The 15,510-nt window shown below is 54.0% G+C and overlaps 7 protein-coding genes across 7 annotated transcripts; 6 read left to right on the plus strand and 1 right to left on the minus strand.

Annotated features, from left to right (window-relative positions):
- Positions 1-49: 49 nt before the first annotated feature.
- On the plus strand, positions 50-911 carry SNOG_00878 (hypothetical protein; the record flags this gene model as incomplete). Its single annotated transcript, XM_001791493.1, has 2 exons — positions 50-205; positions 237-911. 2 exons carry the CDS (start codon positions 50-52, stop codon positions 909-911), a joined length of 831 nt encoding a protein of 276 aa, XP_001791545.1.
- A 434-nt stretch (positions 912-1,345) lies between these two features.
- On the plus strand, positions 1,346-2,306 carry SNOG_00879 (hypothetical protein; the record flags this gene model as incomplete). The annotated part of the gene is made up of 4 exons (XM_001791494.1): positions 1,346-1,489; positions 1,515-1,773; positions 1,823-2,026; positions 2,080-2,306. 4 exons carry the CDS (start codon positions 1,346-1,348, stop codon positions 2,304-2,306), a joined length of 834 nt encoding a protein of 277 aa, XP_001791546.1.
- Positions 2,307-2,375: 69 nt separating this feature from the next.
- On the minus strand, positions 2,376-3,518 carry SNOG_00880 (hypothetical protein; the record flags this gene model as incomplete). Its single annotated transcript, XM_001791495.1, has 1 exon — positions 2,376-3,518. One exon carries the CDS (start codon positions 3,516-3,518, stop codon positions 2,376-2,378), a length of 1,143 nt encoding a protein of 380 aa, XP_001791547.1.
- A 1,170-nt stretch (positions 3,519-4,688) lies between these two features.
- On the plus strand, positions 4,689-6,466 carry SNOG_00881 (hypothetical protein; the record flags this gene model as incomplete). Its single annotated transcript, XM_001791496.1, has 3 exons — positions 4,689-5,090; positions 5,144-5,621; positions 5,673-6,466. Exons 1-3 carry the CDS (start codon positions 4,737-4,739, stop codon positions 6,464-6,466), a joined length of 1,626 nt encoding a protein of 541 aa, XP_001791548.1. The 5' UTR covers positions 4,689-4,736.
- A 1,225-nt stretch (positions 6,467-7,691) lies between these two features.
- On the plus strand, positions 7,692-8,855 carry SNOG_00882 (hypothetical protein; the record flags this gene model as incomplete). Its single annotated transcript, XM_001791497.1, has 1 exon — positions 7,692-8,855. One exon carries the CDS (start codon positions 7,692-7,694, stop codon positions 8,853-8,855), a length of 1,164 nt encoding a protein of 387 aa, XP_001791549.1.
- A 3,222-nt stretch (positions 8,856-12,077) lies between these two features.
- On the plus strand, positions 12,078-14,408 carry SNOG_00883 (hypothetical protein; the record flags this gene model as incomplete). Its single annotated transcript, XM_001791498.1, has 1 exon — positions 12,078-14,408. One exon carries the CDS (start codon positions 12,078-12,080, stop codon positions 14,406-14,408), a length of 2,331 nt encoding a protein of 776 aa, XP_001791550.1.
- Positions 14,409-14,807: 399 nt separating this feature from the next.
- On the plus strand, positions 14,808-15,433 carry SNOG_00884 (hypothetical protein; the record flags this gene model as incomplete). Its single annotated transcript, XM_001791499.1, has 3 exons — positions 14,808-14,877; positions 14,960-14,982; positions 15,206-15,433. The coding sequence occupies 3 exons, from the start codon at positions 14,808-14,810 to the stop codon at positions 15,431-15,433; spliced, it is 321 nt and encodes a 106-aa protein (XP_001791551.1).
- Positions 15,434-15,510: the final 77 nt, after the last annotated feature.

Here is a 15,510-nt window from a genome sequence, read left to right on the forward strand (position 1 = left end):
CTGTCAGCCTCGCGCAGCCTCGCGGCAGCCTCGCACCACAAGTCTCACCATGTACATGCCCCATCCATCGCTAACACGGCTGCCTGGAGCACCTCCGCAGTCTATCGCTATCCGCAATTGCCCTCACCGCCGCCCTCGTTACACGCCAGCCCGCACGCTCCCGCCTCGTTGCCCCGCATTCGTGTTGGCACAGGCAAACCGCCATGTCCTCGCACAGCAACCAGGCACATGCATAGGAGCAGCAGCAGTCCCCGTTCTTCCGCCTGCCTCGAGAGCTTCGCGATCAAGTCTACCGCTATGCCTTCACCGCATCGCCGCCTCCATACCTCCCCGACCCCGAAGAAGGGCTGCCAGTTCCACAATCGTCACATGTGGCCCTGCCCCGATTCACGTGTCGCCGCATGAGTATGGAGGCGAGGAACATAGTGTTCCAGGACAATATACATGTCCTTGATTGGCTGCAATGCCGCCGCTCTTACGCTCGCCCAGGCCACTTTCTCCAGCGCCTGTCCAGGCTGGAGCGGAATCTGCAACAGGCGATAAACAAGATCGCACTGTATACTCCGCCAGAAGACTTGGACGAGCTTCTTGGACCGCTGAGGATTCACTACGCCTCAAGTTGGAGTCCCGTCAAAAGATTGGAGGAGCTCAGAATCATTCTCAGTGTTCCCACCATCCGCGATCCTGCAGTCCGTCGTTCAAGGATTCAGGATGAGAACGAGGTCTGTCGGACAGCATCTTCTCTTGCGCACGTGGACAAGGTGGTCGTCCAGAACATTTTCTACATGGACAAGAATGACTTTAAAGCGCCCGCGCCAGGGAGGAGTTGGAAACTGTTGGACACGGAAGACGACAACCCTCGACTGAATGACGATCTCTTCGAAATGGTGTTTACCTTCTCCTCGCCTTGAGCACCTTCTCGTAAATGCACAGTCAGCCTGTCAACCCACGGAGTGGGTGGCTGACCGTTTATAGACAGCTTGTATCGATAGATTGAAATCACTATCGGGCAAAGCTTGCTCTGACCACGAGCCTCACCAAATTGGTTGGACTGCCTCTCTCCAATCGCGTGTGCAATATGTGCCTTGCCTCTGACTGCCGACAGGGAGCTTTCTCGTGCATGATAAGATCTGGAGTGCGTCTTACGTACATACGATCTCGGTAGTTGGATGAGATGTCCGTAGACAATACAACATGCACTACATCAGGACATTTCACTCGACCACATAATACATGCCTTCTAGCTGCACTCCGATACGGGATCATATTCTGCTTGCTCCGTCATAAAGACTTCAACTGCGTGCTTCTGTCCATCTGCTTGACAATCTCACAAACTTTGGTAGCCATGAAGTCGCTCGTCTTCTCTACATTCGCTGTGCAGGCTCTAGGCCATGCGATCTGGCAGGATCTGTGGGTCAACGGCGTCGACAAAGCCAGCACCTGTGTGCGCCTACCTGGTACGAGTTATGTCTCCAACTCGCCGGTCACGGTACGCTCATCCCAACGATGGCCAGGACACCGTCTGTACTAACATCAACACACAGAGTGTGTCCTCGAACGACATACGCTGCAACGCCGGCGGTTCCAAGGGCGTAGCAGGCAAATGTGCCGTCACAGCAGGCGACACTGTCACTGTCGAGATGCACCAGCAGAACGGGGACAGGGGCTGCAAGAACGAAGCCATCGGCGGTGCACACTATGGCCCTGTCATGGTATACATGAGCAAAGTCGACGACAGCAGCAAGGCTGATGGGAGCAGTGGATGGTTCAAAGGTAATGGGCAGAACATCTCCACATCTTACACATTACTGATAGCGGTCAGTGTACGAGAACGGCTGGGCGGCAGCAAACAAGGGTGCGGCCGACAACGACAACTGGGGTGTCAAGGACTTGAATACATGCTGCGGGAAGGTCGACGTCAAGATCCCCACCGCACTGGCTGCTGGAGACTACCTACTTCGTGCTGAGGTCATTGCCCTTCACACTGCTGGGTCATCAGGAGGAGCGCAGTTCTACATGTCTTGTTGTGAGTTTGCTTCTCACATACCGATAGCATAGAGCTTGACTGACATCCCACAGATCAACTCACCGTCTCTGGCACTGGCACCCTCAGCCCTCAGACCGTAAAGTTCCCAGGCGCATACAAAGCTTCTGACGCCGGTATAATGATCAACATCCACTCTTCTGTTAGCAAGTATGTTATCCCTGGCCCAGCCGTGATTGCTGAGGGCCAGACGGTAGTGCCGGGTGCTCCTGTGTGCCCAAAGGCAAAGATGATCAGGGGTTTCAACAATCTTCTCGGATAGGGGATTGATCGATGAGGGAGGGTAAATATGCATGATGTTCAGTTTTTCATTCAACCTTGGCTTCTAGACTTATATGAAAGCTCTCAGATATTCTCCCAGCGCCATTATCGCCATCGCTTGCCCGTACGGCATACTCGTGATCTTGATATCCTTGTAATGCTGCAAATCGTGTCCCATGCCCGTCCCGAAACTAACCTCCTGCAATTCTCCATCCTTATCAATCCTCTGAAGCACCGCCTTGACCGCCTTGACCGCAGCTTCTTGATACACCTCTCCACTGATATACCTCTTCCTGACCGCCTTGAGCATACCATACGCGAATCCCGCAGTCGCCGAAGCCTCTTCATAACTCCCCTCCTCAACACCCACATCCAGCAGCGTCCGCCACATGCCATTCTCAGCCTGCAACTTAAGCAACGCCGCACACTGACTCTCCAACGTATGAATCAGAAACTGCCTGAGCGGATCCTTCTCCTCCAGCCCCAACAGTTCGATGAAATCCGGAATCGCAATCGTCAACCAACTATTCCCCCTCGCCCACCTCGCGCGCGCGAAATTATGCCCAATCTCCAATTTCCCACTGTCGGCATCATTCCACTTCCACCCGTGGAAAAACAGCCCCGTCGTCGTGTCGCACAGATACTGGCAATGCAGCAGGAACTGTCGCTTCGCCTCCTCGACATAGTGCGGGCGATTCAGCACAAGTCCGATTTTCGCAAGCGGCAGTGCGGACATCATCAGCGTGTCGTCCCAGAGTTCGTCTTTGTTGAACGAGTTGTACGTCTCGTGCTGGAAGCCTTGATACTTTGTCCGCGGGAGGTCGTGCATGAGCCACTCCGCCCACGTATCCAGCCACGGGATGAACGTCTTGTTGCCTGTTTCTTCGTAGAGATATGCGAGTGTGAGGAAGGGGCTCATGGTGTTGATGTTCTTCGTCGTGCCGAGGGCGAGTTGGCGCGTGAACCAGTCTTGGATGGTGGAGAGGGTGGAGGTGGAACCCGTGAGGGTGTAGTAGTGCCAGAGGCCGTAGAGGCCGATGCCATGGGTCCATTCCCAGCCGTCCCAGCCTTTGGTGTCGATGATGCGGCCGTCGTCGAGTTTGAGGAGGAATTCGCCGGTGGTGTCGTTGATGTTGACTAGGTTGTAGCTGAGGAGCTCGATTGCGGAGGTTATGTCCTGTTTTTTGAGGGCGTTGATTGTGAGGGAGGACATTTTGGGGTGGTGGTGCTCTGAGCGGATGCTTCTCTAAAGTCGTTCGCGGGTTTATATCAAAGTACGCAGGGTTAGAGCGTTGACGAAGCACTGAGGCTAATGTTGATCTGCAATTATTATCTTCAAGGTATGAAGAGAAAGACGGTGTTTAAGAACGTGAAAGGTCACACGCGTGGACAACAGAGTGGGTTGCAATGGGTCTCGAATGCAACCTGTTGAAGTGGGGACCCGGAGACCTGGAAACTTTAGGCACATGGATCGCGCATCAGGAACCCAAGCTCATCTTCGTCCTTTTCTGGGCCGACTCGCCAGGTCTTTACACCGACGTAGAGGTTAAAACCTGGGGTCCCCACGTGGAGTGGTGCTAGAATGCGGGATGAAGGAAGGAGCGGCTCTTTCCCCAACATATTTAGAAACAAAACACGATCATAAAGTCAAAACACGAGAGACGCGACCATGTTCGCACAACGTTGAGCCGACGCTCGTTGTTCTCTACACCGACATGCCAGGCGTCCAACCTGGAAAGAATTGAAGAGCCGCGGCAGAATCCTACAGGGTAGCGTAACCGACAATGGGGATGGCTGCCCAGGTGGCCTGCACGAGACGCCGTCTGCCACTAACCGTGGCAACGGAAGAATATTGGAAATCTTCCACCAGCAGCCTATTCCCAGTATCAGGACCCTCGCCCAACGGTATGTACGAGGTTATCCCGTCACATGCAGCGAGTCAACCCATCAGGGACGCGCTTCGGTGTGTATTGCGCCGATGATCTACCAAATGTGGTTGGGAGCCTAGAAGATTGCACCTCCAGACCTGTTGATCCTTTGACAGGGCGACTCCGCACTCCGCATTCTGAGTGGGCAACATGCCTGCGGAACGATGAATGCAAGGAAACACGCACCCGACACGCAGGACTGGCGCCAATTTGCCTGCCGTGATCCAACGTTAAACTCGGCTGGGATTGCTCCAGAGTCAGCGAGCACGGGCTAAACGTTGGGTTGCAGGGAACTCGCTCAGGAAATGCGGAGTATACTGAACTGTATGGGGTAAGCTCTCCGGGGTATTGGGGCACGGGGAGCACTGGGGTCCAATCTACACAGATAGAAATATGTACTGCACGACTCCACTTTCTGTCATCTCATTTGAGTTCGGAGGTTCTCTTTGCTACCTCCTCAGTCACAGTCTTCCTCCTGTCAAGCGTCAAAGAGAACAGCCAGGATGACAAACCGAGCCAGCCATGACGGCGTGAACAACGCGCCAGAGGTCACATACCCTGCTGATAAGAAAGAGATTGGCCAGGTCGAGCGTGTTTTGTCGGCAGAAGACGAGAAGGTCGACCACATCAACTACGACCGTATCGACGCCGAAGTCGCCAAATATGCAGATGCAACCGCGGAAAGAGTGCACATCTCTGAAGAGGAGAACAAGCGGTTGAAGAGTCTCATTGACAGACGCGTTCTGCCGATCATGATTGTCACATACTTCTTGCAGGCTCTGGACAAAGGCACCATGTCTTTCTCGTCGATCATGGGTATCAGAAACGATATTCCGATTTTAAAGCAGAACCACTATGTGAGTAAACCCGCATTGATCTTCCACAAGACACCTTTTCTAACAAATTACAGTTCGCCTGGCTCACCACCTGTATCTACATTGCCATTCTGTGTGTCGAGTACCCTATTAATTGGACCATCCAACGCGTACCTGTCGGCAAATTCCTCGGCATCAACATCTTACTCTGGTCAACGACTCTGTGCTGTCACGCTCTGTGCTTCAGTTTCCCCGCGCTTGTTACGGTCAGGACACTACTCGGTATCTTCGAAGCAGTGTGTCAACCTGCCTTTCTGATCATGAGCTCCATCTGGTACAAGCGTGACGAGCAGGCAGCTGTTATCAACTACTGGTACATGATGAACGGTGCGCAGCAAATCGTCGGTGGTCTTCTGGCCTACGGCTTCTCGCAAATTCACCACCCTAGCTTCAGGGACGGAACCGGAAAGCTCATTGGAGGCACTGCAAAGATTAGATCGTGGCAGGCTATTTTCATCACCTATGGCATGGCTTCGTTCTTGTGGGGCATCTTTGTGCTCATCCGTCTTCCTGGTAAGTCTGAGCAAAAACGCAATCAATAACCTCCAGCTAACATCGCATCAGACTCTCCTATGCGCGCCAAGTGCTTTACCGAGGAAGACAAGAAGCTCATGGTCGAGCGAGTCCGATCCAACCAGACTGGTCTCCAGAACAAGAAGTTCCGCGCGTACCAGCTCAAGGAGGCTCTACTTGATCCCCAGACGTACTGCTACATGCTCATCCAGATCTGCACAACTCTCCCAACTTCCGGCCTCGGTGCATTCTACAATATCATCATCAACGGCTTGAAGTTTACGATTCTCCAGACCCAGCTTCTCGCCATGGTCCTCGGTGTAGTCATCATCTTCACACTGACGGGCTCGGCATGGCTATGCAAGAAGACCGGACAGAACCTGTTGACAATGGCCATTTTCGTGATCCCATCTTTCATTGGCACGATTGTTATCATGACTGTCGAAAACAAGAACAACTCAACCAAAGCGGGTCTTCTCATCAGCTACTGGATTGTTTTCACTTTCTGGGCCGCACAGGGTCTCGGCATGTCCATGTTGACGCGCAATGTCGGAGGCCAGACCAAGAAGTCAGTCTGCATCACCATGAACTTCCTCGCATGGTGCGGTGGTAACGCCGCTGGTCCTCAAGTCTTCTTCGATGGCGACGCACCGCGCTACCGCAAGGCTTTGTCCATCCATCTCGGCTGCTACTCCCTGCTTGTGTGTACCATTGCCTTCCTCCGCTGGAACTTGACCATCCGCAACAAGAAGAAGGACCAGCAGTTTGGCAAGGAGATCAACAGCACTCACGGCTTTGACGACTTGACTGACAAGGAGAACCCCAACTTCCGCTACGTGTACTAGGGTGGGAGAGTGGCGTAGTGTATGTATATATCGGCTTCGGCAATTGGATGAATATGATACTATGCGATCATGAGAAGCTGCGCACGGATCTTCTGGAATATGGTGATGTTAGCTCGAGTCCCAAACTTGGTTCAACAGCTGCTCGGAGATGGTCCGCGTTCACTAACCTCGCACTACGATCGACAGGCCGATGCTGAAGGCGCCTCATGTAATCATTGAGCGCGCATGATTGCTACAACAATTTACATTCATGAGTCGCGTCGAGTTCAAATCACGATTGAGATGGCATGACCTTGCTGACACTGCTGCCTGTACGATCTCAAGGCGCTGGCGGGATCATCTCCAAAAGGAAAGAAGTGCGGGAGAGCTGCATCAAGTGGAGCCCTTCCGGCCATGCCCTACCCTAATGTCCAAGACATCCCTGCTTGGAGCGAGTAGAACAAGATTGTAGTTGCGCGACTCTAAACACGAACCGTGCAAGTTTTGCAATTATCAATTTATTCGTGGTTTCCCCTTGCGGAGCGCACGCTGGTGACGTCACAGGTCGCGATTGGATTCCGCGCTTGCCCCCGAGTTGCGCGTCAAATGCTACTGGAGCTGCCACAATGCTCACTCAGCGCCACCTAGTCTTTTCCAGGAGCACACGGATATTCGACGTTGCTTCTGTGAAAACCATGTGCACATGACGGCTTCTTCCTCAGCATTGCCGGCACGATGAGCAGCTACTTCCATTCGATTGCGTACTTCTTCCGCCTGCCCTTTCACATACAATGGTCAGTTTGCTCGTGGTACTAAGACAGTGGAACATTGCTAACTCTTGTAGGAGAACGTTCCTTGTGAGTCACTCCTTCGGGCGCATCACATGTGCGGCATGAGCTGACTTTGGAATTTCCACGTACAGGTCCAGATACCGCGCTTCGTACCTCTGTCCATACTACACATAACTTCGCCAAAGGGACCGCATCCATTCCTCATATCCCTCCCGAGTCGCAAGGACAGCGTCATCACCCTATATGTCTTCGTGCCACCGACACCGGTCGATCTGGAAGGGAACAGCGATGCGGAAAGATTACGCAATAGGACAGGCGACTGGCAGGTCCCTGTGGTCCTGGACTGCCATGGAGGAGGTTTCATCATGGGCGTCAGTAGTTGACATAAACACTGTATGGATCAAGAGCTGACATCGCAATAGTCTCCACTCGAGCAGGCACCGTATGCTTCAATGATGGCGAGAGAGCTTGGAGCCGTGGTCATCAGTGTCTCATATCGCATTGGGCCATTCCACCAATTCCCAGCCGCCATACACGATGTCGAGGACGTACTATCAGCAATTTTGGATACGAGCGGCATGTCAAAAGGTGGAAACGTCCTCAGAACCGAGCTGCAGCGGTATTACAGCATGACACGCGAAATGCTGCTTGAGGGCAAGAACAAGAAGCATGCGCCGCCGCATCTCGAGAATGTCACCACTATCACCCTTGATCCTACACGTCTGGCGATAAGCGGCTTCTCCGCTGGTGGAAACATTGCGCTGAACATGGCCATCTCTGTACCACCATGTCCAGAGCTGATGTCTTCGCCCACACTCGCGCCCTCTGGTCCTACCCAATCCTCGCAGCAACGCCCGTCCCCAGCGAATACCATGTCTCCTTTGATGCCCCCAAGGCGAGCAGCGACTGTACTCGACGACGTGAACGAGCCTTGGTCATCACTTCTACCGCCGCCCCACGCGCAACCAAGAATGCTTCCCCTACTCCTGTTCTACCCTTCGCTAGACGCAAGACTACTACCGCATGAGCGACCAATGAAAGAGATGCCAAATGCACTCAGAGGCGATGACAAGAAGACAGAGAAGCCAAGAACGCCCGGTCTCTTTTCCATCATGGGACCTACATATCTACCGAGGAAGCTTCGTCCCCACCCTAGAGCGAGTCCTGGCTTGACAAGTCCGGACAATGTGCAGAAGAACGCGGCTATCCTGCTTGTTCTGCCTGAGAAAGACACCTTGGCGGTTCAGAGCGACGTCTGGGTCGACAAGATGAACTCGGGCGGCTGGAACGGCTTCGTTCGATTCGGCGACGGTCGCGAAGGGGACTGGGACGGTCATACTGGAGGCTCTGCAGGCTCCTCCGTTCCTCAAGGCAAAGATAACGGAGGACTTGAAGTCTGGCACGCGCCCGGATGCCGACACGGCTGGACGCAGTTTCCAGATACTTTTGTGCCCAAGCATGAGCGCAAGGAGCGCGAGCTCGTATTCGCCAGGACGCTGGACTTTGTCAAGGAGAATTGGAACAAGAAACTGGACGTCTCGCGGGAGAAGCAGGGTAATATGGATCCAGTGGGTCGTCCCCTGAGGATGCCGAGTGAATTCAGCGGACTTCCGGAGTAAAGCAGGTATCATAGCAGGGCGCTTTGATACAACAATGCTGGACGTGATATCTGTTAGACAAGCTACAAACATGCTTCCAGCCATCAATAGCTGCTTTCAATATATCGATACCCACCTTCGCAACTATGATTCTCACCTTGGCATACGAGATCAGCAATTCTGTTTGTGCCTCCTTTCTGAAGCGTCTAAAATGCCAGCGACTTCACCGTGTCACTATTAATCACCAATGATAGATCTAGACCGCCGCACAAACGTTTGTGTGTAACTTGCCGCTTCCGACATAAGGAGCACTATCGATGGTTCCTTCCGCTCTCTTGGCTTGGATGCCGTCCTCCCACGCCAAGGACATCGACTCGATATGAAAGCTGTGGTACAATTAATGTTGATGCATGAGTGCACAGCTGCGTTCAACTCTGCAGTTTATGATCTACTGGGTGAGCTGGCCTACTGTACTTGAATGTTGACAAGGGCAGATCAAAAGGGTTTCTTATCTTCTTTTCACTGTCTCCGCGTGTACCTACCTTCAAGCACAATGATGTCAAGCATCCACCCCTACATCTGCGCTGTAAAAACCCTCTACGCGGCATCTTACGCACGCAGCCTGTGTCAAGTGGCTGTGCACACAGCGCCAAGGTCTCCGCGCTCCACCAGCCTAAACACGTCTCCGGGCAGGAGTGGCTTCAATCAACGGAAGAAGCGGGACTATAGTACCTTCAACATCTCCATAGTGCGCGGCAGTACGCGCGGATGATCGGCGGTCCGCGCGACAGTGCGTGTAGTGCCCAGAGGCTTGGTATAGGCTTGGCTGTGCGATGCTTGGCTGTTAGTTCGAGGAGGGCAAGATTACGGAAAGTGGTGTTACAGCGTGTAGTGATGGTGAGGTGGTAGGTTGACGGATGTGCATAGAGTGGGGATGCTTGGCTGTGTCGTGGATCATGGCGAGGGATTGGTGAATTCGCAGGCGTGACCTAGGAGACGGACCGAAGAGCACAAGAAGGTGTCGGAAAGCGCATGTAACTGGTGCATCAATTTGGGGGTTCAGTGTATGCGGTACGTCGAGATCATCGCACTGTAACGGAGTCCGGTACGATGATCGACGATACGGTCCAGGTCTGACGGCTGCATTCGTGCGAGTTGCGATTCTTGATGTCCGCAAGAAGTCAAAGCATAGACATTGGTCTGCCGGAAATGGAAGGCATGGTCGCACAGATGGTGAGGTGAAGCGTTTAGCAGCCGGGGCCAAGTGAAACAAAGTTTCAATGCGTTTGTTCTGAAACTTGGGGGTGATGTATTGACCAGCGAGGACGTGGGAGTGCCCGAATGTGTTCTCTGCAAGAGTTGTCCAGCGGTTCCGCTTCGTCGCAACGTGAAGCGCGACGTCATTGTGGTCTGTCTGGAGATGACTCGGGCCTACCAGATCTCTGTAAACATGCTACGCAGCCATCGCGCGGACTCCGAATAACGCTCCGTCGGATAAGTGCCTCCCACGCTATGTAGCGCAGAGTAATGCAATCGACACATTGCGCAACGCCTAGAAGCCATAGAATCAAGCATGTATGGCGCGCGAGCTGTCATGAGCACAAAAAGCTTCCCCGCATCACAACCATTGGCAAGTCGCGGACGAGCCGGCTGAGGCGCTTGATGTCGATATGCGATCGTCAAGGGTGCTCGCAGCGAAGCCGGCTGGGCGCTGTACGCAGGACGCCTTCGAATAGCATCGAACATGGCGTGCAGCGTGCAGTCAGATGACAGAAGCGGCACGGCAGCGGCTTCGAGAATCTAGTTGTAAGGGCTGCGGTGAGAAAGCGGTGTGGCATCTGGCGATGTGGTCCATCAGACACAGTAACCTTAGAATCTTGGAAGAAAACCACCGAAGTATGGGGACACAGATGAGCTAAGGCTATCCAGTTCCGGGCTCAGGAAAAGCAAGCAAGGGACCTGATGCATGAGTATGCAGCCGGTGCGCGAGCATCGGGCAGACGGTCCAAACTGGCTATGCGGTTGTGGGATGCAGCGGTCGAAGGGGGACTGCGATGAATAGAGCTGTTTGGATACCATGACTCTTTCGGGCCAACGTTGATTGGCCGAGACAGATGCGTAAGCAGTATCGGCCAGCTTTCTTGGTAAGTGACCAAGTAATAATCGGCATGTCCCGAACTGGTAACTAACAGCTTTAGCGACGAGAGACTCGGCCAAGTCCCTGATGGACGGCTCGTGGGGTGATGCACAGTAATAAACCAGTTTTGGTGTCTTCTGCTCGTGTGCGGAGGTGCGCTTCGCCCTGGGTCGCCGACAAAGGGCCAGTCCAGAATGCTCAGCGCACAACAAAGGGCAATTGCACTGGCTGACAATGAAGTTTGAGCCTGTCAGCGTGCTGTGAGAAGGGGTGTGTCACGCTCAGACGCAGGTGAAAGCCTAATTCTGGACGCCGCATTTCCCTCTGTCGCGCACCGCGGCACAGCGTGAGTTGCAGGCGCGAGCTGCACTTCGATGTCTGCACGGCCCACACGCGGCATTTGGGTGTGTTTCGATTGGATTGAATCGTGGGGTACGAATAAGAGAGCCCTAGCGGATACCCACTGTTTGCTAGCACCCGGCACCTCTGAATTTCATTTCGCCCTCTTCATCTCGCCCTCGTCGCTCGACAGTCGCGTCGTTGCCAACTGTCACAGCGGTTGCTGCGGACGCCAGATCTCTCTGCGCTTCTTCTGCTTCCAGACGCCAAGTCGCCAATCTTACTAAGTTCAGCGGCAATCAGCTCTGCCTCCGTCCCACAGCCATCCTGCCCTGTTGCCACACGTCGCTGAGCAACGCATCCATCTTCACCAGGTATCCCAGCTCTGACACGTTTGTCAGTTTCCGCTTAACACCAAATCCGGTCCGACCTTTACGCTTCATCATGTTCATTTCCATATTATAACCTTACGCTCCTTGGGGCCGTGCACCCTCACCATCTTCAGAGTATCCATACCACACCATCTAGTAACAGCCTGCCACTTTTTCCGGTCCCATCTTCAGCTTACACACGAAATTCCCCGCTCGATTGCAACCTGATCACCAATTCGCCTTGCGACTTTGCTTGCGCCGAAACTCCTAGGGGAGCCACACCGCAAACACCACCAGGACCACGATCCGTTGCCTCCATAGTGGGGTCAACACTTCTTTATCTTCGTACCACGTTATATCACGCGATTGCGTGCAGGATCCAGTTCCACAGCAAATATGCCGAACGAGCACATAAGACAAGGCGCAATGGACGTTGGGAGCGCGCGAAACGTACCAAACACTGCACCGCCAGCGGTAACTTCAGAAGAAGAAATCGTGGCCGACGTCGACGAGCCGCCTGAACCCGGACGCACACCGCGGCCTGCAACCTTGAAACTACACTACTCTTCCTCCACCTCCTTCACCAAATCAAAACCACGATGCGATCGACAGCAGTCTCTTTTGACGACTGCTCTCCAAGCTAGTTCGACCGCGAGCTCGCCAGTCGAAGAACAATCCGAGGATAGTCCTGTTCGTGGCATGTCGACTGTCTCTACATGGAGCTGCACCAGCGCGACAACAGCAGAGTTGACGAGCGACGGAGGCTTCACCAGTCCAGTATCACGCACCAGTACACCAAGCCCACCTCCGCCATCAGCGACCTTTCGAGGCATGATTCCCTTATCCAACAAGAAGCCTCTAGAGCTACCTATTTCTGTCGTATCGCACGAAGATGATGCCCTCAGCCCGCTACCGAAGTCGACTTCCCTTCCTATGGGCGAGCAGAACGTTGAAGCGGTCCTAGGTAGGAAGCGTTGCATCATGTTCGCATGTGGCAAGAAGGAAGAGAAGAAGCCTGTCGCTGAGGTACCAAAGCCACAGCCTGCACCTCAAGCGCAAGAACCTCCGAAGCGTGTATCCACCATCAAGTTTGCCTGTCCCTCCAAGGTCTCCACCGATGCACCATCTCAGGCCCCCAAGCCCCGCGCGCGCATGGTCAGCCCAGCCCCAGTAGCACGCCGCATTCCACAATCACCAAAGCCCAAGGCTCACCGCGACTCTGACTCGACGGTCCGTAACAACTCACCCGCTAGCGTCCGAAAGACTCCTGTTTCAAACCACACCCGTCGTCTAAGCCTCAACTCCGATCTCGCTCGTTGTGAGGCATACCGCTTCCATGAGTTCGCTAGCTCCGAGGAGGAAGTCGATGAATGGACCCAGGTTTCGACTTGCCATCGCAACCGACTTACCGTCTCAGATACGCTCAAGATTGAGAACGGCCTCCGTCAACTCGGAGAGGAGGTAGAGGAGGAGGCCCTAGAGGAAGACGACGACGATGAGGATGACGTCGACGAGGTTGACGAAGACGACGATCTGCTTGCCGATGGCGACGATGATAGCGACAACTTGAGTGACGCCACGGATGAGGGCTTCCAGACCGATGATGAAAACGGCTTCGCTGTCTCGGATGATGAGAGCGACGCTGGTTCAGACTACAACTGGTGGGCCCCAGGAGCATCCACAGCCGCTACATCAGTCGAGCATCTCGAACAGTTGCGGCTGAAGACCACCCGCAGTGCTTCTGAATCGTCGGTCGGATCTCTGGAAAGTCGCAAGGGCTTCGAGTTCCCCACCAAGACGCATCCACGCCGTAAGAAGTCAAAGCCGGTCAATATTCGTGTGCCAAGCCCAGAGCTGCCTGACAGTACTGATTTCGTCTGCGGGACGCTCGACGAAGATAGGCCTTTGGAACAGGCCTACATGTCGACTTTGGAACGCCGACGTGCTGCGAAGCATAAGCCGACACCTCAAGACATCGATCCGACCTTCCCAGCTTCTGATCCTGACCTCCCTGACGACGAAGAGGACGAGGTTTCTGAAGTTGAAAACCTTGTCTCGGAAAGCGACAACCACTTCATGATGCATGGCCGGATGGACCACATTGATGGCGATCCAAGGGGCCGTCGCAAGGAGGGTCCAAAGAAGCGCTCTCCTGCACAATCGCCAAAGCGGCTGCGATCGCCACCGCCTGCGAAACGCACCATGCATCGCTCTCCGCCGCCTCGAAAGCTGTTTGGCGCATCACCCAAACGTCTACATTCTCCTCCCCCACCTCTGCGTCTACGATCACCTCCGCCAACTCGACGTGGATCCACCAATCCTGTCGCTATGCGGCAACGCGGCGAGATGGCACTTCGTTTTGCTGGCCTAGCCGAGCGTCCTGCGCTGACCATGTCTGCTTCGGTGCCTCGCACACCACTTGCTCCAGGGCCTAATCCCCTCGAATACAACGATGAGGAGGTTGGCTCAAACGACATGCCTGTTCGTCGCGCCATCGACATCCAAATCGGCCTGGAGAAAAAGAGGCAGCGCCGTAAGGAGCAGTTGTACAGAAAGCAGCACCGTAAAGCTACCAAAGAAAAGCGTCCTGCTCCCGGTCGAGGTGCGGAGCGTATGCGAGAGATGGGCCTGGCGGCTCATGCTCACAAGGGCAAGACCACTGCCTTCAACCCCTGGCAAATGCCTACGTCGCCCGACCAGGAAAACATGCACGTTCTTTCCGTGTAGCGTGTTGAATCAGCGCCGCTGACCTGTCAGCACTTTACATCTTTGCATTGCAAAGCTTGTTGGTCGCTGGTACTCACGTTGCGTTGGGTGCACCCTTAGCAGCCACCCAATGCTTGTTTCATTGCACATGTTCCTAGCGATTACATATCTCTTTTCTTTCTCAAGGCTGATTGTGTACATATCATAACCACACATTTCACACATTATGGTCAACCCATGATGTGACTTTTCCTCTGTTCGGACCTTTTTTTTCTTTCCTTTGTTCTGGATCTTACTGCATAGCATTGGCCTCCCTTCGTTTAGGTTGTAGGCCCACGGGGAGTTAGTTGAACCATATCTACATAGCGAATATCTTGATGAATACATGGCATTGAAACCGCCTGTGCCAATTTTGCAAGCATGCCGCGGCAAGCGAAGCCAAGACTGGGGATCAAGCTCGAGCTCGCAGCAGACTTTGACTTGAAGGAAAGTAAGGCGCCCACGCCGATCGCCAACGGGAAAAGCTTGGTAGTGACAGATCGGCCGCCAATAGCTGGCTAGGATTTTACAAGATCCTCTGACGTCGCCACTAGCGGTAAGTCTTGAGGCTCAACTCTTGTGCACAGACATGGCGAGGCGCCTGAAACGTGGAAACGCGTGGTTGTGAAACGAGAATGGCGGCATTGTGGGCGCTCCATACTTCTGATTCTGTCATGGTCGTAGTCGGCGCATGCGTTGAGATTCTCGGTGCAAATATTGTGGCGGCAGAAACGGTAGGGTAGTATTCATGACGAGCCATGATCGCTATGATGCGACAGGGCACCTTCCCGAATGAAGAGCCATGGGCCCAGAGGCCGCGCGTGTTTGACAATTGGCATGGCGGGCGCAATGCTCGCGGCAACAGTGTACTCAGGTCCGCGATAGTGTGGACTGGACGTGCAGTGGCATATGGACCAGAGTACGACGCCTCGACACACATAAGGCGCACTCATGGCAAAGTCGTTCTGCCGCAGTACATATGCGATGAGGTTGCACTGGCTATGTAATTGTTGATGGCAGAAGTTCGCACCCATGTTAGCGCGCCGGCCTATCGCACCGTTCGACCTCATCATGGGTCCAGTCT

The sequence above is a fragment of the Parastagonospora nodorum genome (assembly GCF_000146915.1).
Source record: "Parastagonospora nodorum SN15 chromosome Unknown scaffold_1, whole genome shotgun sequence".
NCBI classification, from domain to species: Eukaryota; Fungi; Ascomycota; class Dothideomycetes; order Pleosporales; family Phaeosphaeriaceae; genus Parastagonospora; species Parastagonospora nodorum.